The 26610-nt window shown below is 35.9% G+C and overlaps 1 protein-coding gene across 1 annotated transcript in view; it reads left to right on the top strand.

Moving 5' to 3' along the window:
* LOC140234716 (rho GTPase-activating protein 26-like) overlaps positions 1–26061 on the top strand; it is a 146151-nt gene extending 120090 nt beyond the window's left edge. Inside the window, 7 exon segments of the mRNA XM_072314750.1 lie at positions 4733–4786; positions 9383–9482; positions 15566–15592; positions 17161–17229; positions 22348–22422; positions 24692–24777; positions 25635–26061. Of these exon segments, the coding sequence (XP_072170851.1) occupies positions 4733–4786; positions 9383–9482; positions 15566–15592; positions 17161–17229; positions 22348–22422; positions 24692–24777; positions 25635–25726 (503 nt within the window). The 3' untranslated portion in view covers positions 25727–26061.
* Positions 26062–26610: the final 549 nt, after the last annotated feature.

Here is a 26610-nt window from a genome sequence, read left to right as displayed (position 1 = left end):
TCTTTGAGAAGTGTTAACAGATGTTTGCCCTTGATGATAATAATACTATTACAACACGAGCATAATCGTCTCTGTCTCCCACTTACACTAAAAGCATTCATTGGTCTTGATAATAGGCCTCACTTTGTAGATCAAAGGATTTCATTGAGTAGATGTGTAGGGGTGGGGAGGCTTTAATTTGGGTCATGACTGATCACAAGTTTAACATACAACATTCAAATTAAAGGTCATAATTTTCAATCTATATTGTCATATTTAGAGAGTAAAAAAAAAAAAAAAAAATGGCCCAACTATACACATGAATATTTTGTTCTCATCAAGTATTGATGGTTTGTATTGACTTTGACAAAAAAAAACACATTCAAAATGGTGTTTGCTAGCTATTTTTTTGTTTTCCTAAAAAAGAAAACAAGAAAAAAAAGGAATTATCTTTTGTGTTTAACTTTTTTAGGTCCAGTAGTTCAGAATGCCTTTAATGTTGTGAACAAACTGTTTAGTACTGATATTGAGAGGGCTGTGGCTGGGTTCTGGTTGCTAAAATGTCTTGCCAAGTTACTTCTCCTTAATGATATATCTGTAGTGCAGGAATTATATCTCAATGCATATTTCCTCCATAGTGCTAAAAAAAAAAATAAATGCACTCATTGGACCAGTATTATCTTTCAAGCCTTTCAGTGAATGCATTTCCTGTGTATCTAATGTGTGTGTGCTTGTATCTAGAATGATATACAATTAATGAAAGATGAGGAGTGGTGTTGAATTAGAGGTTAAAGAGAGATGGGTGTTGTACTCCAGTGTAGTTAGTTGCTTGCATCTCTTCTTGCATCCTGTAACCATAGCACTAGGTCTGTAATATATGTGTGTAGTATGATCAGACCCTGCACAGATGAATGGAGAGCATGCTTTTCACTGGAATGCGTAACCATACTTCTTACATCATATACTAAGGTTTAGTATTTCCAATTCCAGTTCATATTCTTAATAGTCTTCTGAAACTGACTTAGAAAAGAAAGCAAAATGGCTTAGATTTTTTCATATGAAGTCTCATATGACAGTAAGTTGTTGTTTTTTTTTTGTTTTTGTTTTTTTTTTATTCTTGAGTAGATCATTCATTACTCATCAAATACCCCCAGCATCTAAGACTTCATCTAAAACCTTTGTTTATATTTGAAAAAGAGAGATGTTTTCAGATTAGTAGACTGGTTCCTAGATGACATTAATTGAAAATACCGTTTATTTCAATCATTTTTCATTTCATTCATTTTCTTAAATTTCAAATGTTCCTCTATTTTATTTATGCAGCATTTTTTTTTTTCTTTTTTAAGTTCCATAAGTCCTTGACTATCTAATGCAATGTGGAACATTTCCAAGTTGTGAAATGTAGCTGATGATAAAGACAGAGCTAGAGAGAGAAATGCAATATCAGATATGATATCAATTTCCTCTCATTCAGGAGGCAATGAACTTCAAATGGTGATATGATAACAGCCTGTCAGGTGTAGCATGTTTGATTTGAGGATGGTGTGATATCTTTACCGTGTGGGAAAAGGAGAGCAGGTCATAATTGAGCCTAATTTCTGCAGCACGACTTCATTCTTTGTATCAAACATACCCTGAGTAATGGAGGTCAATCCCAACTTTAACTTCTCTCTCTTCATCTCTATCTTTCCGTTTTCTCTCTTTCTGTCTCTCTCTCTCAGCCTGACTATATTTAATTTTTGATTTTCTTCTGTAACATTAAAATGAAAATTCGTTTTACTATTTCTTTTGAATTTTTAGATAGAAATTCTTGTTACTTGGTGATCATTTAATGTGTCTGATTGCTCACATACAATGTAGGATTTCCAAACACGTTTCTAACCTTGAGAATAAGTCTCCATGGGGAGGAATTTCTATTATTTTTTTGTTTGTTTTTTAATGAAGTATTATGAATACACCACAGGTCTTAATTCTTACTGTCCAGTGCCTCCAAGGTTGTTCACTTGAATGTAAGCATATATCTTTAGAAGCTTTGTGCAGTAAAGATTTGGGAAATAGAATAGCAAGAAAAGAAAGAAGACCAAACTACTTGGTCTACATGTACATGACTGCTTTGTAACTAGCCCCCACCTAGTGTGATTGTGTGTATGCTTGTGTGAAGATAATGATGTGTAAATGTTTGAGTTTTGGAAAAATTTTGAGCACTGTTATACTGTTCTTTGTAAATTGTAGGAGTGGCTAGCAATGTGTGGATTAACAAGCTGCAGTATTCTAAATTCTACTCGAATCATTCAAAATCAAGCAGAAACATGCATAACTTTTATATTAGTGGTATATTTTGTGTGCTTTACCAGACTAGAGAATGTATTTACTTGTATTTTGCTCTGTTCTTTGTACATGTAGTTTAGGGTATATATATTATCTTTTTATTCCTGAGGCATGTTTCTAGGTATATGCCGTACATAAACCACACATATGCATATATTTACTGTATATCCGTCTCCTTGCTTCCTACTCGCTATCAAGCCATGTTGTGTATTTCACAAGCAAAACATTTCACAAATCATGACATCTCGGGCAATTTCTTGTATGGTTAAATTTTGTGTTAGAAAAATCACAGTGACAGAATGAAAGATGAATTTTTGTCACCTTTCAGGCAGTGAGGCCAGTGATTTTCCACTTTAGAAATAGTGCAAGTTTTAGATGTGTTACTGGAGGCAATATTTTAGTGTGTAGTTTATTACCGATTCAGAGTACATTCCAAGTTCACAAAAATAAAACCACCCAAAATATTCAATGTATGCAGTGATTTGAGTAGATAGAATAGCAGAAATGCTGTCTCAGAGCTGCGAGATCTTTTATGATAATTATAATTATTCTAATTCAAGTGTTAGCTTTGTGTTCATTTACTAATCCTGCTTGTGGATCAATGAAAACTGAATGATGCCACACCAGAGGCATTTTTGTGTTTGTCGTTTTATCTGTTATTCCCTGCAAACATTTTATTGATTTATTTTGTTTTGGGTTGTTGTTGTTTTTTTTTTTAATTCAAGAGGCCTAGCTAATAAATTGATAGGATGTTTGTATAAATGTTGCAATGCATAACTGGTTAATAAGATAGTGACATTTAACTCAGCAATGTTATGATGTCTTGATTGAAATTTGTAATTGAGAGAGAATTGCATATTCATTCTGATAAATTATTGTAGCAATGTCTTTCCCACATATTTAGCTGTGCTGGATTTAAGTGTTTTGAGAGCATCTGCAGAAATTTGTTTAGTACAGTGTGGTTCTAAATTTGTCACAGGTTGTCTGTAAGAAAATGCATTGAGCAGACAAGTCTTGAATTTCTGTTGATGAATATGTCGTGTATAGCCAAATCTCTTCCCAGAACACATCAGTCACTTGTATCATAATCAGATTAGTTACCAGACTGTACGCTGTGCCCGCATCCTTGCAAGAATGACTGCATTATGGTATCGCCCTCGTATGGTAACCATAGCAACCATGAATATGCGTTCTCTATGAATTACTCGTCATCAGTGTGGTGTGTTATGGTAGATACCGTGTGTATGGACTCTGCATTGTCATTAGATCAATGAAACACTCTATGCTAGTCATTGATGGTAGCATGAGAAAGCCTTTGATATGTGATGCCAGTTAAACAATGTTGGCATCTCTACAGAAATACAAACATTAATTTCTGGTGTGACCTTCACTGAGGACAACATCAACTACCACTACAACCCACCATACCACCATCCATCATGTCATCAACTCACACCAGATAATCATACACCCTTTCACACAGACATCACTTCTCACCACTATGTCAATGTCACCATCACTGTCACTGTGGTCAGTAATCTTGTCTGTCCTGACCATCCATAAATCATCATCGCTACAAAGAAGCCATTTTGGGGCTCATTTTTTAAGGAGGTTTGCAATCATCACAGATTACAATAATTGTGATTATTTGCAATAACAACAGAAATACATATACAAAGTGTATTTGCTGATGCCTGGTTTCATGCAAGCTGCTAATCTTGTTCGTGGTAGTCGTTGGTAATTGCTGTACCGAATGGAACCCCAAACATATTACAGCTGTAAGCCTAGTTAGATCTATGCCTTGCCAACTTGGTGAATTTCTGAACTCTTTTTGACATGTAACCTCATCAATAGAATTAAAAATCCAAGCAAAGATAGTTTCCCTGCACTCATGTAGAAGGAACCCTATCTTGATACCTGTATTGATTTTGTTTTGGTAATGGAGACTTTGCCATAACTTCATACAGATAAACTGTGATGTTGAGAAATCTGGCAAAAGATCATAGATGCAGAATTCCTCCAAGCTCTCAATTTGTGGTCATACTCAGTTGCCATATGCTGATTTTCACAGCATAAAACCTAGTTGTGGATCCATGAACTGGGACTATGATCCCACTGAGGTATCAAGATACACATCGTGACGTGTAAAGAATATTGAGATTTATTTTGATCTAGCAGTCATAAATAAAGAGAATTTATATATACATATATATATATATTTTTTTTTTACCAAACTGCATCAGATCATGTTTGTAATGCACCCCCCAAAAGATATATGTAGTGAACCTTTTTTTTTTTTTTTTGATAGCACAGAATGAGAGTGAGATTGTATGCTTTATGTCATCTTTGATCTCGCTGGAGTCACACTCACAAGGTACTAACATGCAACCCTCCTTTACTTACTTCACTACATTCCATCTCTCAGTATTCTGGCGATCCATTCAAATGAGGAAGTACCCAAAGTACCATACTTACCATGGTAAATTTTCTCTCTTCAATGTCTGCTGAACGCATGCCAAATGAAATATAGAAAACGAGACAGTCACATCGTCGCACAAGTCCGTTTATCGCATTTCAGTCGTCCTCAAGTCGTTTCCTCTGTTGTGTAGCCAGGTTTGCCTTCCAGAATGTCCCAAATTAATCGCCGAGAGGAGTGTCAGCTTTTTGGGACGGAGGTCACGGGGTCAAATGAGGACTAGACAGATTGCTTTGTTCCTCCATGAGCCCATGATCTCCAAGTGCCATGAAGTGGGACCTTCTAGCTGGCGGTACTTGTGACCTTCTGCAGGGCATACCTCTAGTGTTCTTGTTTTGTGGTTGGGTCATCCGGTGCCTTGCGAATATTTCTTTAATAGCTTTCAATGTTCAGTTTTATTTGCATACGTGTCTTGCTATCTTCTTTCATTTTTCATCAGTCCTGCTCTCCAAGTATATCTGAACAGGATATCTGTCATGAGTCATAAGAATATTGTATATTGCTTTGCCTAGAGTAAGCTCTATTGCCAAATATATGTTATGTAGATGTTATGTCTTTGTAATCTGCCAGGTATTATTTGTGTCTTTTTTTTTTTCTGTGAACCTGTGTGTATTTTGCCAATTTTTCGTATCGTTTTGCAAACCTGTTCACTGCTAAGGAATTGCTCTCATTGGGCGAACAGCTGTGACATCTTTGTGCTGAACTTTTGTTTTGGTATTGTTTTATTTGTTTTCCAGCCTCTGCGATATACTTTTTAGGGACAATTAGTCATCCACCAGTCAGAGTAAATATTCATAGTCTCTTTATAGTGTTTGTAGACTTCTGAAGATGTATCTTTGATTTGACATACTTCTTCTTTTTTTTTTTTTGTCCATCCTGAAGAGAGAGGCAGCCAATTTCTTTGTCTTTCTTGTAGTCATCCATAGTGTCGACTTGATCATCATGGTCAGTAGTTTTTATCTATGTAGTCTTGTTGTTGTTGTGGTTACCGACTTCTATTTGTTGTTATGGTATGGTAGAGGCTTCATACTGTTCTGCTGCCCTCTAGTGGTGAATTCAAGCCATCATCGCTGTAGGATGTTTTCCGCTCCCATGGGTTGAATTGTTTTACTGCCAATGTTTGTGTGTCTGTCGATATTGTACAGACATACTGTAGATGGATGTAGGCATAAATTGAATTTTATTTTTCTGACATGCATGCTTCATTGATGTGGAATAAGAGTTATACTTGTTCCTCCAATGTAAAGATCTGATTCATCTGACCTTACCATGACCTATTATAAAAAAAAAAGAAAAAAAGATGAGAAACCATGCGTAACACTCAATGTGTGTGGGTGTTTTTTTTTTTCCTTTATTTAGTTGAATATTGGCAGGGATGGGGCTGAATTTGTAGGTGAAGAAGTCTTTGACAATGCTCTTGTTACACAAAGAAATGTTCATCAAATCAAGTCGGTCATGGATTAGGACTCCTTTAATGACAATTGGCCTTCACCATGTTATTTGTATATAGCTTCTTTTTGGCTTTTTGTTGTTGTTGTTGTTGTTAAGTTTGTTTGTTTGCTTTCTCTCTTTGTGGTTTCTAATGTACCGGTGACTTAGCAAAAATGACGCTGGTCAGACTGGATTTGACGATATTTTTTCATCAAAAATTAATTTTTCAACGTCTATTCAGCTCATTTTCCCTTCACCTTCACAACCCTTTACACTGACTATGATTATGAATGCTCCATATGAACCGTAACAACTTAGAATAAATAAGAAAAAATCCATTATAATTCTACCTAATTATCATAGTTACGATTTGGTTTCTCTTTTTTTTCAAACTCAAATTTATTCATGTGTCACTACTAGTCACATGTTGTAAGAAGCAATCCAGTGATCATACTTTTGATGACTACAGTTTCAGAAATAAATTGTGGAATGCATTGGTCACTTGTTGCTATGATAATGATAATGATAATGAGTAACGCTTATATAGCGCTTAATACTGATGTTTCTAAGTGCTATATAGGGCAAGCCAAGAGCACACCCACAAAGATAATGAGGTTTTCATTGGCATGCTTGATAAGGGAAGTGATCTTAACATGTGAAAGAGAGCAAGCTATAAAACATTATGTTTATTTGTCAGTAGAGGACCAGCAGTCTGTGAATAAGATCTAGCTAGGAAAGCCTTGGATAAGCAGTGTACAGGCAAAATTTCTTTGATAATTCCTTAAACAAACCTAAATCTTCTGAGATCTGGTTAAGTTGTCCAGTCCTTAGGACGGGATATAAAGCCATTTGTTTATGTTATCTTGCTCAGAAGCTAGTAAAAAAAAAAAAATAATAATATACTCCATTCCAATTCTGCTCACATTTTGATATTCTGCCATACTGCGTTTCTGTAAAACTGATATTTGAAAAGGGCTCTGGCATTTGATTCTTGTATTTTGAGATTATTGTAGGGGATTTTTTTTTTTTTCAGCTGCTCTTATGAAAAAAAAAAAAAAGTTAAGGAGAAAATATCAGGACTCTTAGCACCAACCCCCCCCCCCCCCAAAAAAAAAAAAAACTGTTTATTGTGATATGCTCACCCTTATGCTACTGTATGACCTATTGCTTTTGTCTTCATAATCAAATGATGATGATCATAATAATCAGGGCTCGACACTAACGGTGGCCCGGTGGCCCAGGGCCACCAAAAACACATGTCGGGCCACCAAAATCTCAGAAATGAAGAATTTGGTGGCCTGATCGGGCCACCAAAAAAGGTCAGATGTTTGCCTTTGGGCCACCAAAAATAAAAGTTAGTGTGGAGCCCTGTAATAATGATAATGATAATAGTAATGATAATGGTTATAATGTCACTGATAATGTGCTTACTATCATAACTATTACTCTTCTTTTGTTATAGTTGGCAGTAATGTCATTATCATTTTGATACTTTTTTTGTCAATGTTCAAAATAGTAATTTATAGCAATCTACACACTAAAATCTTCAGTATTGATGACAATTACACTGCAAGATGACAGAGTACCTTGTGAGTCGATTGTGAAAATATGATTTGCAGTTGATGAGATGTATATGCTTTTGCATATTGTGCAAGCAGAAATAATCGTGGAAGATAGAGAATGTTGCAGATAGTGTGTACCTTTCAACATGAGCAAGCATCATCATGTTTCCTATCTGAAAATATTAGGCAAAAATTCATTATTTCAGAGATAGGGAGAACTCTTAGTATGTTTATTTAAAAGTAAGAATGTATGCACTTTTGTTCCCACAAATAATTCATTCTTCATGGGACTTTGATTGAGCTTTGTATACTCAGTACTTTTCAGAGATGTAGAAAAGAAACTTTGTTGATACAGCATTTCATTACTTTTGAAATGCTATAAACATATTTACCTCTGACTGTTTATGATTAGATATTCCTTACTTTTGATAAATCGTTATAAGTACAAGGTTAATTTGCATTCATGCATGTTTTGATTTAATTCTTATTTTCAGCTTTTTGTATCTAGCATTAGCATTTACTTACTGTGCTTTATTGTTACAGCAGTGTATCTATGTGACCCTAATTTGCTTCACAGCATCTGTTCAGTTGAGAGTTTTAAGGTATTTGATTTTCTTTGAACACATTTGGAGTTCAAGTATTTGTGCTTCAGAAAATATAGTAGCTTGCAGGTGGTTGTAGTCAATAGTGTAGCAACATTTAATTTGACAGTCTGCTTCACCCTGTGTTGTGAGATTTGTAGATTTCTTTTATTACTTTTTAATATCAATTCCTCCATTGTCCACACTTTGTGTTGATAAAAAGTGTCCACCATTTTACCTGTGACATGTTTTATATGGTAGCTTATAGAGAGAGCAGAATACAGGCTCTCCTTGAATTTCACCTTTCATGTGGGAATATTTAAAGCTTAGCTGGCTGTTTATGTCATAATATCAAAGCATCAATTCCAACCATAAACTTTTGTTCTTTGGTTGTTTTCTTAGATTAGCAGTGAAGAAAAGGCTAGGTTCGGCAGATTACAGTCTTATTTTTTTTTTCCATCTTTTAGCCAACTTAGCACATGTAGTCTCTTTAGCAGAAGCAGGAAACTAAAGCTCAGATGCAGAAATGCACAGTATTGCTTAAAAAGAAACTAAAAGATAGTGGTGTGTAACTGGATGCAACCTGCTTAGTTAAAGGTGAAACTGATTTAAATTGTTTACATGCTTGATTGAGGGTAAAATAACAAGATCAGTAGTCTGTGCTTTAATACTCACAGTAATACATTTGAAGGTCAGACTAGACGTGACTTGCATTATTCAAAGTTACATGCAGTATTTCAGAAACCATTCTTCCGTTTGAGCCCCTTAAATGGAAGAAATATTCTATTCAAGGTTCAGCTAGCGTGTCTCTTCATCTTTCAAGCGATTCATAGCTAAAGTAGCATAAAACTTTTTTTTTCACATAAAACCTTTTGATATGGCACATGTTCTTTGTGGCTGCTCTGTAGACCTTTTATTTTGTGGATGAGTTCCTCATTTCAGAAGATATTTTTCATGTTATTGATAATTTTTCCCCCCACCTCTAACCTTAAATTCTGCCTGATTAATTTTTGGGGCGGTCTCAGGTAAAAGCCCTCCCCAAAGTCTGGACGAGGATCGGTCCAGTCCCCTTCGAACGTATCGCTCTCCCTCTGACATCCCTCGAGCAGGTAACTCGTTGCCATGGTAGCACGATAGAGTCCATCTTCAGCCCAAGGTCTATGTTCTCTTGTTTGATCTGTCCTTCTCCAGACTCACTTCATTCATTTTTACCCTTCCCCCGGTCTCTTTGTGGAATCTGTGATCACAAATACATTTTAGTTGCATATAACCCACTCATTGTATTTGCTGTTGTGTATTCAGATACTTTTTGTCTAGTTGTTGCGCACTTGCACACAAACAAACTTTTAAATGTTTTGAGGCAAATTAGATAATTCAACTGGTTTATCTATGATGGGAATATTAAATTGTCGCTCCTCAGTATAGAATTAATCAAACACAAAGGCACCTGCCTTCCTATACAGGGGTTACTCTTTATCATCAAAATGTTAGAGATCTCTTATAGAGATAGGCAGATTTTCAGCTGAAGTCAGCAGTCGTCCAAAACTTAGAATGCATTTCATGCAAAAGGAAGTTCACTAGATACAGACATTCAGAACCCAATTGTTGATTATGAAATCATGAATCATACTTAACGAAGTAAAGCAGAGACATTTTTTTTTCTCATGCAAAGAAGTTAGATAGATATTACACTTCACAGAACCTGTTGTTTCTGTTTATTGTGAAATACATCATTACTCTCTATATACTAAAAGAAATATGAAGTTATCCACACAGAATTTTATAAATCTCCAAAAAGAGTAGTCTAAATCAGCTATTTCATGCCAAAATGTGCTTCCCAGTTAAGTGTGTTTCAGATCATTCTACTAAGATGCTTTTCACACCTTGTTTATTGACACTAGGTGTCAGGTATCCTGTTAGCTGTGTGTGAGATATGTTTAAGTTCTGAGGTTGGTTTGGTAATTTCTTACTTATTTGTGAAAGTTACTCTGAGTCTCCTAATCTGCTTATTCTGTTTTTGTTTTTGTTTTTGGTTGTTGATTAAGGGTTTTGTTTGTGGTAGTATTCATCACGTCTTCAGTCAAAAAAAAAGTGTCAAACGGATATCATAGTATGGCACTCTGATTGTGTTGGCTGTTTACAAACACATATTTTTCAATTTTATTTGCTTTTTATCTGTTCTGGTGTTGTTGTTTTTTATAGACTTCCAAATTACTAGTTAGATATTGTCTGTGGAGATCGATCCATGCAGTCAGTGTTCTAATGTTGCAGGAAGAAAATGTGATGAAAGAATGAAGTTCTTTGAGGACTGTGTTGCTCAGGATGGTGATTTAGAAGGCTGGCTTCAAATGATAGAATCAATGTAAAGAGCCTGAAAAACAAAAACCACCCAAAAAACCCTGAACTGCTTTCCTAATACAGCTTGCAGCGTGTATGAAAGTGACTGTTCCAGTTTTACGTAAAGATGGTGGCTTACTAGGAAATTCAAGCTTGACTGAATCAGCAGCTGATGGGTCTCATTTGATGAGAGATGAGTTTCAATGGGAAAATACCACTGTCATCTCGTTCAAAAACCAGTCATGGGTTGTGTGTATTGTTTTCATGTTCCGGTTGATAGAAACATACTCCTTCCGTCCACATGACATACAGGCTTTTGTCTTCGTGTCTGAGAGTTCTGCTGTTGTGGACAAAGTTTCAGCCAAAGAGATCAAACATTTTCTTTCTCCTAAATGTCTTTGACCTGCCTTCCTTATCTGTCTTATCAATACTCCGTGATGTCACTGCATATAGCTCAAACTTGTATGGAATCACTGAACTGTTCATAGATTTCATATACATTGTATAAGCTGTTTGTCTAGCTAATAGATTTAGGCTGCTTCACTTAACACGTATAGACACATCAAAACATATATATGTATAAACTGCCTTGTCAAGAAATGTCAAGATGTACTGCTGAATAAAAGTGTATTTGTATTTGGTTGTTGATGAGGATTTCCTCCTCCTCTTTTATCTTTTTTTTTTCCTCCTTATCTTTTCCCTCATTTTCACTCTGTCCTCATCCATTGCTTTCTTGTAGTAGTGCTAATCATCCTTGTCCTTTCCACCTCCTCCTCCTCCTCCTCCTCCTCCTTCACCCCATCATTTTCTTCTTCTTTCTCCCTTCCTTCTCCCACTCTTCCTCCTCTTCCTCTTCTACAATTTCTTCTTCCTCCTCCTCTTCGTCTACATCTTCCCCAGCACCTCTTTATCTGCCACATACTCCTTATATTCTTCTCCCAATGTATCTCTTGTACTATTGTTTGTACGTGCTTTGCATATATTTTGCCCTGATTGCTGATCAATTATTCTATGTTTGAATGAAAAAAAGTACAATATTTAGAATTTTGCGCTGGGATGCAGAAGGTTGTTAAAGCCATAATCTACTGTATGTGCCTATGTACATAGATTTATTACCCCCCCCCCCCCCCCATGTAAGTCTTGAACAGGTGATTGTATGAAGTTTGGGATGACATTTGGAAGTATTAAAAATATTCAATATGTTACATTTTGTATCTAATCTCTTCCACATTGACTGTTTGTGTGGGGAAAAAAAAACACCCCAGGCTTCTAGACTTTTAAAAAGATGATTCTTGATATTTTATTCCTGTAGATTGTAGCTTTTGTTAGTATTTACTGTTGACTGCATGGACTACAGACAGTTTGTCTCTGATGTCTACATTTTGAAGCAATCCGTGGCTTACACACATTATAAACACATTACATCACACAAACACCAATATAATAATTATATATACACACATCCACTCAGATACATGCATGTTTGCATGAATACACACAGAAATGAAATCCAGATAAGACGTCCATCTTAAGTTCACCCATTGTTCATACCGTAGGTCTACTTTGGTATTGATGTAATTCCAGTCCAATGTAATGGCTGGATAGACTGCATGCCTTGTGGTTGTGGTTAGTGTTGTTTGGTCACATGTTTGTTTCTTTACCATTCATGGATACTACCACAAAGACAAGGAGGGAGGGGGGAACCTTAGGCCCACGCACCTTCTTCATCTTTCACATGATTTTCACTTCTTGATTGAAATGTATCAAAGCATGGAAAAATTGTCAGCTCTCACCAGTCATTGATCTATCTGTGTGTCTTTGTTTATGATGTAGAACTTCTGACAGCAAGTCAGTGTCAGATTTGCTTCTCTTTTTTATTTGCTGTCATTTCTTAGTTTGCTGTCATTTCTTAATTTGCTATCATTTCTTAATATACCTGCATTTTATATATTCATTTTGTTTCCATGACATTAGTTTACTTTCCCGTGCCTATGATTTAAACATGACTTTCTTGAGATTTGTTTTTCTCTCTTTCAGATATATAGAACATGCAGTTCAAATTAAGGGAAATGATACCCAAATATATTATGTGGATTGAGTGAATGCAGCATATATCAGTAGAATACGCAAGTGAAGGTTGAGGAAGATTGGACAATGCACTCAAAAGTTTAAAGCTTCGTTGCCACCATCCCTGGATGAGAAGACTTTGTCAGTTTGTGACTTTAGTGCAGGACAATGATATAAAGAAAACATAAAGAGGATTGAACATATTTTTGTTTTACAGGGATAATAAAAGAGCACTTGACTACACTCTGTCAGAAAGTGGATGGGAAATTATTACCCTTAACACATGTCAGTGACAAGTTGAATAAATGTGCGCTTTTCATTAAAGATAAACATTTTGTGGAATTCTCCTTATATTTTCTCATATTGTTGACCTGAAATAACATCAAGAACTCTTCTTAGACTTTTCGTATCCAGGAGTGGTAGCACTAAAATGTAAAAAACTTGTTACTTTTGAATGGATTGTCCGATTTTCTTCAAACTTCAATGATGTGTTCTAATACTGCTGCATTTACTCGATCCACATTTATATTTGTGTAGCATTTTCCCTTTATGTTTTGTTTTTGTTTGTATTTAAGTTGTGCTTTTGTTTGGTTCATTTCCTGACCCCAATCATATAATGAAAAACTGTTTAGTGGCTAGTGCAAATGCACCAACATACATCTTTGACTGTACTAAAGTAATATCCTTGTGAATTTATGAATACTATGAGAAGAGTGATATGGAAGACCCTTGTGATTACAAGCACTTTCTAGATAAAGCTTTCTTTTCATCTTTTTGCAGCCCATATTTTTAAGCAGGGGGGGGGGGGGGAGGAGAAAAGAGATCATTGATAACTCTATAAGTGAATATAATCTTTATCGTAGAACTCCTGAGTTTTTTAATTATAGGTAGCGACAAAATAGATGCATTGTTTTTTCTTTTTTCTTTTTTTTTGTTTTTTGTTTTTGTTTAATGGAGTAGCCAGGGGCATTCATTTGGAGGAAATAATTGATGACTCCTCAGTTGTATATCTACCGTTCTCATGATGGGAAAGCAGAATTCAGAGAATTGCCTTATATGGATGGTGGGGGTGGGGATTATGTAATATTTTATTGCCCCCAAAAGTGCGTTGTTTCACTTAAGCCAGATAATCCTTTGCTGCTCTTGACTGCACGCAAGAATTAATTACTTCACTCACCCCCACGGAAGGAAATAAAGGATGTATAAGATCCTCTGGGGGTCCTCCTGGTTTCAGCCAGATGGCTCTTCATTTCCTATGTTGGTTTCCCCTTTTCTCCTCAAAAGTTCTTTACAGACAATCTGTAACTACCCAAGGTATTCCAGTCTGCATCCCAGTCAAATATCCTGTATCACATCACTGCATATCTTGCATATTAATGTGTCACACATATATATGTATTTATTGCACAAATAAAGTATCAGCACCATATAACAAGTCTCATTTTTGTTAAGATATATATAAATCTTATTATACTACTGTTATCTTTCAAGGATGAATTATATGCCCATCCCCCCCCCCCCCAAAAAAAAAAAAAAAAAAAATATATATATATATATATATATATATATATATATACACACACAGAATGAAATGAAACTATGTACATATCCAAGTAGACTTTGATGTAAAGGAGAACTCTACTCCATGCCTGTGTTTCTAGATCAGAAAGCTGTGAGTTTCTGCTTCATGCCCCCCCCTCTTCGTTCCAAGTGAATAAACAGTTTAGTGATAACTGTGACTGAGTTGTGTGTGACTATAATACATCTCATTAATGACAAAGACCATATCATCTACATTCAGAGTTAAAATGTCCAGAGCTTCTAAAGCATTAGTGTACTTAGTGTTAGTTCCATTTGTATTCAGTTTAAGTGTAGGATTAGGATTGTTATGAGTCGTATGTCTCCTTTGTGTTCCTCCAAATTCCTACCTTTCCTGATCTTCCCATCTCCCCTACAATTTTTCACTCTTCTTTTTGTCTGCTTTCTATCATTCTTTCCACCAGATTTACCATCATTCTCTCCCTTTCTCTCTGTCTTAGTTTTACTCTCCTTTACTTTCTTGATCTCTCATCTCTCCCTATGTCTCCCTGTCTCTCCTATCTCTCATCTCGTCCTTTGCTATCTCTCGATATCTATCCCTCTCTGTCATCTGTTCCTATTTCTCATCTCTTTCTATCTCTCTTTATCTCTTCCTATCATTCCCTATCATTCCTCATCTCTCCTATCTTCCCTATTTCTCTCTATCTCTCCCTGTTTCTCCCAATCTCTCTTCATCCCAGGCCTCTTCAACTCTCCCTATCTCTTACTGTGTCTCACATCTCTCCCTATCTCTCTTCATCTCTCCTTATCTCTCTCTATCTCTCCTATCTATTCCTCTCTCCATTTCCATCACTTCAATCTCTCCCTATCTCTTTAATCTCTCCCATCTCTCCCTATCACTCTCTGTCTCTCCTATCTCTCCCTATCTCTCACCTCTCTTTTCTCTCCCAATGTCTCCCTATCTTTCCTATCGATATCTATCACTTTTCTATCCATATCTATCACTATTTCTCTTTATTTCACCCTATCTCCCTTCATCTCACCTATTTCTCTTTATCTCTCCTTATCTATCCCTATTTCTCTTTATCTCTCCTATTTCTCCTTATCTCTCCTATCTCTCCCATCCTATCAGCTGACATCCTTGTTATTCACTGAGATATGTAGACATGAATAAGGTAAGAGTATCAAAACCAACTTTCTTCAATACCTCTAGAGTAATATGCATAACTGATATCTTCTTTGTTCTCCCCCACAGGCCCCACAAGACCACCATTAGCAAGAGCGGATGAGGTGTAAGTACTTGGGAAACATTCCTGTCAATCAGAAATTTCTATTAACCTACATATTTGATTGTGTTTTTTTTTGTTTTCTCTTTTTTTTTCTTGTATGTATTTGTACACAAATTATAACTCAAACACATATATTAAAGGAGGGACTTACACTTTCTTTCTACGCAAAAAAAAAAAAAAAAGAGAAATAATAATGACAGAGGGTAAAAGTGTGAAGGCTTTTATTCATGCAGAGGCATTGTCATTGATTTTCTGAGTAAATATAAACCGAGTAGAGAGAGTTTTAGCATATTCATTCCTGACCTAGGGAGGTGTCGTAGGACATATATTATCTTCACACCATGGAGAACACTAACGCACACAAGGACTCACAGATAACTCTATATCTCTATTATGTCATATATTTACCATCCAGTCCCTGTGTATGGATGAATATATTTAGTTTAGTTTTGTTTTGTGTCCAAACATTGCCCAATCTTATCCTTGATACCAGACTATTGGTAGCCCCTGTTCTTCAAAACCACAGTAGTAAATGCACTTTTGTTTATATATACTACATACATGGTTTTTGTCACAAAATTCTTCTGATGTGCCAACACCTACCTATCCCAACGATGTAACTAATAATTTGTCATAACACACTCTTTACTACTTGGAAAGGATCATGGTTCACATTGTGTACAGCGATCTAACTCTGTAACTTTTTAATATTTCTGCTTGTTTTTGAAAAGAAGCAAATCTTTCTCCTTTAGCCCCTCCAAAATGAAATCACAGATCAAGAGTGTCCAAAATACAGTGTCAGAGGTATATGATTACTATATGAAGATCAGAATTTTCTGTCTTTCTTTTTATTCAGAAGTACTATGAAATTGCTGTGGTATTAGTAAGTTTATTCTCCCTGAAACATGGAAGTATGCAACATCAAAATCCTGAAATATTTTTTATAATCCCAAAAAGAAAACAATATGGACATGAATATATTGGTATCATGGCAGTGTCAATAAATTCCCCTTCTTTGACAGCACCATTTGTTTGTAATATGTTGATTGAGGCAAATTAAATCATCCCCTCGTTTGGAAGTAGACAGCTACTGATGACTTTTCCCATGGCCAATACCTCATGCAATTCCACTATCAATTATTGTGTTACATAATACCAGCGTCACTTGTCTCATTTTTTTGTTAGCAATTAAGAGCAAATGCATCAATTAACATTATGCTCAACTGCTACCAACTAATCTCTGATTCATAAATTATCTAGTCACCATTACATTGCCAAACTTAGATTGGAGTTACACAGCTATAGGTCTGAGATGTGATAGGGTTCTAGCAAAAAATACAATCAGGCATAAATCACCTGCTCAATATATATTCATCAGCTTATATCAGTTAATGCATGTCAATATCAATAGACTCATAGAAACTTGAAAAAAAAATCTCAAAGGCTTACCAATCCAGTGCCTCCTCCAATACCTGCCCCCTTTCATTTAACCACCTTTTTTGCTGCCTCCAAAATCATTTGTGCTACTCCCATGAATAAAAGCTTATCTGCCATTGGTTAACCCCATGCAGGGACAATCATGAAGGACCAATAAGATCTAAGACTTCTTCATCTAGCTCAAGTGCATCATCATCATCACAGTATGTCAGAGACAAACCTCGTGGCTTGCCCCGAGGATAGACTTGCAGAGCAATGTGTTATTGTTTTTTTTTATAATTTTCCCCAGTGCTTGCATGATTAAATGTTGTAAGAGACTGGACTGTAGATTAACCTTTCAGTGCTAATGTTGACACACTAACAATGAAGCTCCTTACAGCACCTTGGCATGCAATTTCAAATTCAAACTCAAACTGTTTTTCATAGAATCTGTCTTTCTTCTTTGATTATTGATTTAACCTATTAATTTTTTGTTACATATTTTATTTTTTCGGCTTTATTGTGATGTTTTCCAAGGAAAGAGCTCTACCTAAATGCATACTTGCTTGTTGAATCTTTTTCTGTCTCTTCTTATAATGGTTGATCTGTAGTCATCATGTTTTGTGACCATCTCTTACTTTCTTGGCCTTTTTTTTTTCATAGAGGAGGATGAAATAGACTGACCAAGAGATAATGCAAATTCAGATTTGAATTTCTACATTGCTTGACCATTAATACAATGTCATAAAATACCCAGAATGGTGTTATTAACTTGTGATTTCAGGGGAAAACACTGCAAAACAACAATAAAGAATACCTGGGGGGTGTTTCATAAAGCTGTTCGTAAAGTTACGAACAACTTACGAGCGACTGGTGATCAGTTCTTATGCTGAATTATGGAAGTTCTGATAAGTATAATAGTGTATAGCACATCAGAACTGATCACCAGTCGCTCGTAAGTTGTTCGTAACTTTACCAACAGCTTTATGAAACAGGGCCCTGGTATTAGTGTTATTTGGATATTGATATAGTTTGAACAAGCAATGAACGGTATAGCATTCAGACTTATTATACCCAAGCCACCCGTAGTGTGAAGGGGGTATATTTTTGTATTAAATTAAACACGGACATGCTTGCAACCCTTTCTTGCATGTATCATTACTTGAAGTTTTAGAGAGGTTTGGGTAGAAAATAACTTTCTTTTTTTTTTTTTAATTTGGTGGCATCCTTTTCCCCTATTGATTTGTGTGATGGTATAGCTTGCAGATAGATGCCTTATAGCTGAGAGACTGGTCTAGATGTTACTGCTACTGAGTAGGATAGCAAGCAGTAGATTTATGAGTCTTTTTTATCTGCATATGTCTATCTCTTGGTTTGAGGTAATATGAATGATATTTTGAATCTAGGCATCCAGCAGAGAGCATATTTGCTGAGTGATTCCACATTGAAATAGTCCCACAAATCTGACCTTATGGCTAGTAGTCCATGTTTGCAAAGCAGTGTCCTAGTAGCAAACAGAAATGGATTCCTTCTAGCTGAGAATGAAGGTCCAGTGTAGCAGATAGATCAGAGACTCTTCATTTGTTTGAATGTAACATACTTATATACATGAGGAAAGTATTTACTTTGATGTTACCGTAATTGTGCATTAAAGGTAGGGGATACCTTTTACAGACCTCCCAAAATGCAGCAAAACATTAAATATGAACCTCAGGGGACTTGTTTAGGCCACTGCTGAGAAATTTGGAAGTCAACAGTTATCTACAATTTGAATAATGCACAAAACTCAACTATTCAGTAGTTCTGTGTGTCAGCTACACTTAAGCCTTTTTGTTGCAGTCTTCTGTATTTTTTTTTTTTTTATCTATGAACACAAATCTAAAAGTATAAGAGCTGATGTAATAACATATAGAGTGTGTGGCAAGAATGTATATAGAAATGTTTGTAAGTTTTGATGAACTTTCTTCACAAAATATACATGATGGACACACATGCAGTGCATGGGTCTGCAAAGGTAGCCTAGTAATGTATTGGAATTTACGGTGAGCCCCGAAAAAAATTCAATTCAAAATCTAACGGTCAATAAAAATGTACTAAATGTTACCTTCCACTTTCAATACTTTATGGGAGTTTCTAAAATGATACTCTCTTCAACATACCACCGTATTTATACAACTCTTCACTTGAGGCATGGAAATGGGATTCCCTACCTTTAAAGGAGACTACAGCCCAAACATGTATGTGCATTAAAGGAGACTACAGCCCAAACATGTATGTGGATTAAAGGAGACTACAGCCCAAACATGTATGTGGATTAAAGGAGACTCCAGCCCAAACATGTATGTGGATTTAGAGAATACAGAAATGTTACTGGAGCATAATCTCTGAAATTTTAGGAAAAATACAACAATTTATTGAAAAGAGTTGAATTTTCAATATTTTGGTTACAGTAAGTACATGTGCCTTCATTGTTGGAAAAATAAAAGGATACAACAGTTTGTGATGTCATAGTAGTGGACGAGTAGAGAGAGGATTTGAAGATAAATCAACAGATTTTTATTTTTCTAGCAAAATGAAAGAGCACTTGACTTCCCACCTTCAGAGGGCTAGAATAATGATTGAAGTTTTTCATTCAACATAATTACCTTTAACATAATGTCAGTGAAATTTGAGGGAATGCATATTTTCTCACCTAAAATGATTACTTTTTTGTGGAATGGAGAAAAAAAAGGGAAAAACGCCCTCGTTTGCTGTGAAATATCCAAACAAACAAACAAACAAACAAACAAACAAACAAACACACAAACAAACAAACAAACACACAAACAAACACTGAAGTATCATGAGCATGGCATTTGCATACATGTCATTCTAATACCATATGCTATCTTGGAATGATCTTGTATTGGAAATTAGGAGACATTGCATCGGAGGCCTTACTAATATTGCATTTTGTCTAGCTCACGTCTTGAAAAGATATTTCCCATTGCATGACCCCGATAGCATGAATTTTCCCAGAGACATGGTTCTTCTCATAGGTGGAAATCTTCCAGAGCCACAAGTCCAGATGGAATCTTTGTTTGGTAGACAACCGGTGGTAGGAAATGAAACCGTTTCCTTGATTATGTGTTAACCTTAAGATGTAAAGTAGATCGCCTCGAGCATTTGTATTACTTGAATGAATTCTCAGATCATGCACAAGAACTCAAACTGTCTTTGCACCTTGAGGAATTCTCACTCTATGTTCGCGCTGATTTGTCATTAAAGACTCATATTTTCATGATTTGTTGTTAATCATCAAAAATTTCGTAGTTTTTGAAATCATGAATCAAATTGATGGAGATATCTGAACCGTGTTCTGAGTGGACAATTACAGAAAACATCCCTGCATTCCAAAACTAACTTACCAGCAAGAAGCTGGTATAAACACAAATATTTGTTGCAGATTACATTGATATGTCAGACATGAATGCCATTTATATGGGTATATGGGGACCAGCAATTTTGAGAGAAATCACTTGTTTTCTCATAAAACATATACATGAATGATGCTCCCACGTTATTGTTGAGGTTTCAGTCTTCATGCAATATTTTGGCAGTATAAAAACTCAAAATTATACCCACATCTCATTTGATGTTTACTTCCATTTGATTTTTACAAATGTGTGAAAAAAAAATGCTTCATACTTTGCGTGTTTTCCCAAAATTATATTGGACTTTAACTGTCCACCATCATCTGATCCACTTCACTTCCCTCGGAATACAGTATTTCCTTCAGGATATCATTACACTTCCCGCAAGTGTATTAAAGGTCTTCATTACAAATTTCTACTGCAGATGTCCAATATGTATGCAGTATACTATGGGAAAAGACAAAATTTGCTGTTGTTGTTTTGAAGTGAAAACCAATCAATTCTTACAAACCATTCACCTGTATAATAAAATGAATTCAGCAAAGTCAAAAGCCATTTCATTTTCTACTTTGATCCCCAGTTCATCTTTCCTAATTACAGTTGCAAATATTTTCTGGCTTTTTGTGGATGTAGTGAACACCTCAGGATCTAAGTGTGAAGTATATTTAAAGGCCTATTCCCTTCTCATTAGTCATTGCAGCATAAAATTAGCCTCTTTTTACAGTGAACCAACATCTCATTTCGTCAGTGTACACATATCAGATGTTTAAATCCATTCCAAATTATTCAACAACTAAATGATTCATTCTGAAAGAAGCAGCCTATTTTTGGCAAACCTTGCTTATTGTCCAATGGATAGGAATTGAACATTAACTATGAACATTAGCCGATAGCAAAGAATAGCTCAAAGACCCTGAAAAACACAAAAAACATTGGAGTGTTCATTTGGTAATGCAATTATTTTTTTTTGTGTGGTGTTCTGTTTTATGGTCACATAGATATTATCTGCTCTAACAATGTATGGAATGCCCTAACAATGTATGGAGTGCCAAAATGACATGCTTTTGGGATGATTTCATCTTTTGAAAGAGTGACAGAAAAAAATCTCTGTTGATTTCCAGACTATCTCCTGCTGCCTTTAAAATTCAGGGAAGTCATTGTCCTGCTGAGTAGTGGCAGTGATCTCAATAAGATTAGATCTTGTCTTTCCTCTTCCAGCCTGTGAAGTGAGGATGCAATCACTTGATGTTATCATGCATCTTCCGCTCTTGTGATATCATGCCCCTCCCCCAGCAAAATCTGAATGAAGTTACTATATGTATACTTGTAATTCAGTGATACTCTTTTAGACTTCAATGAGTAATGGTTTTATTGTGGAGGGAGCAATAGATTTTAGTGATTTTTAACATGGAATTACTATCAACTGCAGCACCTTTTTTTTTTTTTTTCATTACAGAAGAAAAAGATATAAAGCGTTGAGGGTATCAATATATATTTTGGCTTGTTGTTGGGTTGACTTGTGTATGTTTTCCCATCCTCATTACCTTAAAGCAAGAAGTTATCATGCCTAGCTCTAATATTGACATCAGCCCACTTCCTGCTTTAATAGCTTTACCCTCATGCCACTAAGCATTTTCAGCTTGACATGTTCTTCACTCAAAACTACAAAGAGCTCTGCACCTAATCACATCCCTTCCTGTCTTACATAACATTTGCTTCTTGTAATAATAAACTCTGATTTCATAGAATATATACCTTCTCTTTTTTTGCTGTGAATTATGATTTTGCCAAAGGAGTTTCCTGGATGTATACCATCGCCACGATGACACTAACAGTGCATCACGATATCTTTGGTTTTGTTTTTTCCCCCCATTTTCTGTTGCTGTGTTCATCCTTTCCTTCCCTCTGCTGGGTGTGTTCTAACAACAGGCGGAGTACGGATCCCTCAGCTTCCAATGTTCCCGGTGCAGAGGCAACCAGTATATACGATACACCCGGGAAGAAGTTAGTATCCCACTCCCTGCCATCAGCTTTCTTCCCTGTCCCCTGACAGCATCCAAGCAGGAGTGACTCAACCACAGAAAATGTGCACTCAATGACAAGGCTTGCCACGGTCCCATGAGTCTCCCCCCCCCCCCCCCCCCAACAATTTTGTCCCTTTTTTTTTTTCTCAGTGGGGATACAAGTGGACCTGGTAAGGTTGTCAGGAACAGGACAATTAAACCAAGAAAAGACCAATTGCAAAAACAACTGTGACTCTCTTTGCCAAGTAGACTCTTCCTTTTTGGGTTAAGAGGACATTTATTACCCTTGCCCACACCCATCCCAACCCCAAAGCAACGACAACCAAATACCAACCAATCAACAAACAATGTCATAATTAGCCTTTTTTTCCCCTATGGAACAGCCAGATTATATTCAAAAAGTCAAATTTTTTGCCTGATGTTTCTAACTGAAAATACTAAAAATATTCACTAAAAAAGAAAAAAAATCTTACAGTTCTACCTCTTGAAACTTCTCATTTGGTTGTTGTTGAGACGTTGTCAAATGTCCCAGGTAATGGTCAATATAATTTGAATTCAGCCTCGTCTTTACCCTACCTCCTTTCTCCTGCACTGGCACCCTTTCACCGGAATGGCTGCTTACCATCCAAACACCTCTCATCACACCAAACATGAACTTTACGTTAAAGTCACTTTAACTAATGGACTAATAGTTTTCATAATTTGATCTTAGTATTCAAGCTCTCACTCTAAAGGTTATCCTGAAATTTTTTTTTTACTTGCTACCAGTCAAAGTTCCATTTTCAAAATGTGATTTTTTTTTTTTTTTGTAATTGAATTCAACCCAAACAATGATGCACAGCCCATCTGTTCGAACATTGGCATGATTTTTCTCTATTTTAATATTTGTCGTCTTTATCATTGTATTATGGTATCATTCTTGTTGGTTTGCTGTTTGAGAAAGTATTGAGGCAGTGTCAAAAATTGTGTCAGGTTGTCAGTGTCTTGTGCAAGTGTTGTGGTGTGAGCTGGTGGTGGCATTTTATTTAGAATGTAATTCAGAGTATTGACACAAATTGTACCAGAGGACATAGGCAGGTAAAACATAAGGTGACATTGCAAACCATGTAATAAAATAAGTAGTTTGAGAGAAAATTGTTTCATATAAGGCAACATTGAGCTCACAGAAAAACCTCTCTAAAGTGACTAAAACATCAGATACTCACACTTGGTGTGGAATGCGTATTGTTGGCTGAGAGGCACAAGGATGTTAGCACCATGCAAAACCTGTAGAGTTACTGCCTTCTGCGACCCAGTCAGTGATATTGATAATGTTTTCCTGTATTATGATATTTAACCCAGTGAGAGTCCATTTGTACACTAATAGATTTTTCATATGTGAGCTGACTTCAAAAGCACTAAAGTGTGTCCGAAATCCTACAGTGTCACCTGATTGTTGTAGTCTCACCTCCTAGACCCTCTGTCTTTCTTCTGCCATGTCTTCACACATGGCAGCAACAGTACTAAAAAAAGTCTTGATATTGATAATTTTGTATTAGGTGTAATGTACAAGAGAAAAAGAACAGGGAGGTGAGGGGTTTATCCCCAGACACAACTTGTAATGCCAGACAAACTTCTCTCATCTAGAAACAAGCTTTAATGATGGCAAATTTACATAGGAGAGCATGTTATGTAGTGGCAAACTGCAGAAAGTACTACCAGACTGTTTCAGTCGAAAACAGATAAACTTAGTATATAATGCAAAGTACTTTGTACTTAGCTGGTGTAAACTGAAATCACCATATCATGAAGCATTGAATGTTAAGTTGTCAACTAAATTTGACATAATCAGAGAAGAACAAGCGGTTCACTATGGTTAGTTGGTGTCTATCTGTACAAATACTGTATACGCCATATATTTCGCGAGTCTAAATTTTCGCGAATCAAGACTTCTCGACAATTTCGCAAGTGGTTAAATTCGTGATCGTGGAGTTGTGTACTGAATGGAGAAATGTTAACACGTACGTCACATTCATATCAGTATTAGAGTCAATATTTTCGCGTGTTTTTAATTTTGCGAATAGCAACTGACTCGCGAAATTCGCGAAAATAAAAACCTCACGAAATATTCGGCATATACAGTATACAGAGATGGCATTGAATCTGTTACAAATGGTTGGAGTTAATCTGATGTTGAGCCAAGTGATTCTTGATTGATTGATTTTTGCTTTTGAAGGAATAATTGTGAAAACTCTGATGTTTCTTCCTAGGGGCATATGTGTAAGAACGCTTTATGCGTGTGACGCAGACAATGAGTCGGAACTGTCTTTCCAACCCAATCAGATCATTGTCAATGGTGAGTATGGCTTGAGATCGTTTGATAATGTTTGCCAGAAAAATCCATCAAACAGTATTTGTCACAGCACAAGGCAGAATTTCTTATCAGTCTCAACAGTTATACATACAACTGTATGTGATATTTCCTAGATATCTGTATTTGATGGAGATTTGAACATGGCAGAAAATTTCAGAATGTAGACAGTCGATGTCGGGGTGTAAAATGGCGGTATTTTCATTTAATTTCTTTTTCTAAGTTTATCCACAAATAATAGTCATGACATACATCTACATATCAAACAGTAGAAATAAAAATCCCATGTATACAAAATGAACTTTACATAATAATCAAAGTTACAGGATACATTTGTGTACTATAGAGTATGTCATTATCATATTTGGTACGTCAGTAGTATGATTTCAGTATTTCAATTTGCATCACTAAAATAACACATCACCGGGGAGGATTTTTTATGTTTTTTTTTTTAAATCAAGTATTGTTTACATGGGCATTTTTTTTTTTTGAAAATTCTTAGCTGCATGGTCCTACCTACTACTAGAATTTTTGATATTGTGAAAATAGTAGTCTATGAAAAGAATAATGATTTTTCACTAATATTGCAATAGAATCAACAGTTGTAGTAGTGGTAGTAGTAGTAGTAGTAGTAGTAGTAGTAGTAGTACACTGTAGTAGTAGTAGTAGCAGTAGCAGTGGTTAATGTTCAGCTCAATTACTGCCACTATCAGAAATAAGTTCAAGAAGAAGCCCCAGATAATCATGCATGTATTTTGTGTGTTTTGAGTCTGATATTACAAACAAATAATTGATTTTTCTCACTTTGGTTATATCGTTTGCATTTTTTTTCCCTACAATAGTTCGGTCCTCAAAGGAGAGAGGTTGGTTGCTAGGCACGCTCAACGGCAAGACGGGATTAATACCGGAAAACTACGTCCAGGCACTCCAGTGACAATAGAGCATGCCCTCGCCCTTCCGATGTGCGCCAGGCAATTATTGTTCAGACATGAGGCGAGGGCCCTAGGACTCATTTTAGTAGCATCTCTGTGGTGATGCCCAAGGGCTGTGCTACAATCACTAGGATTTCACAATGTCTTTGTACAGTGACTGAAACGTCAATCATTCTGGTTTTATAATATCATCGTTATTATCATTAATTTCTTCTTTTTTCTGTCTTGTTGTAGCACATGACATTGAAGATTTATGTGAGATTTGATTTTAGGTCATTTTCTTCAGCATACCTAATGCAGGTTCACATCGCCACATCTATTCTTTGAAAAAAAAAACACACACACACACACACCAGAAAACACTGCCTGAGTTGCCATAGTAACAAGTCTTTACAAAATGGCTGCTTGGATGGTGCATTATGTACAGTATATGACTCTGAGTTCAGACTTTCTATGCCCCTGTACTTGTGGTAATAGCATTGAGACAGCAGTGGGATACACATCTGCCATATGTCACTATGGCAACTACAGGAGATGAAAGTCTACTTGTGACAAATGGTACAATATGGAGAAAAAGAGTAGCTGGCCTACAGTAAAAATAATGTATAATGTATACATATTCATATGTGTATATTGAAGTACCACTTGGCTTTAGAATGGGAGATATGCTATTATGGCGTCATAAGTTCCACTTCAACTCTGATTATTGTCAATATAGAAGTATAGCCTTCATCCCTTTGTGTTTATTGTTGCATTAAAAAGGATTTTTGTTTGTGGTTGTTTTGCTGATTAAATGTTGGCCCTGGGGTACTGTTCCATGTTTCATGGTATTCCTAATGTTGAGATCTGTTATACCTGAATATTTGGTATAGTGAACAAAATTCTT

The sequence above is a fragment of the Diadema setosum genome, chromosome 11 (genome assembly GCF_964275005.1).
Source record: "Diadema setosum chromosome 11, eeDiaSeto1, whole genome shotgun sequence".
In the NCBI taxonomy this organism is placed as follows: Eukaryota; Metazoa; Echinodermata; class Echinoidea; order Diadematoida; family Diadematidae; genus Diadema; species Diadema setosum.
This window is presented reverse-complemented; position numbering and strand designations above follow the sequence as displayed.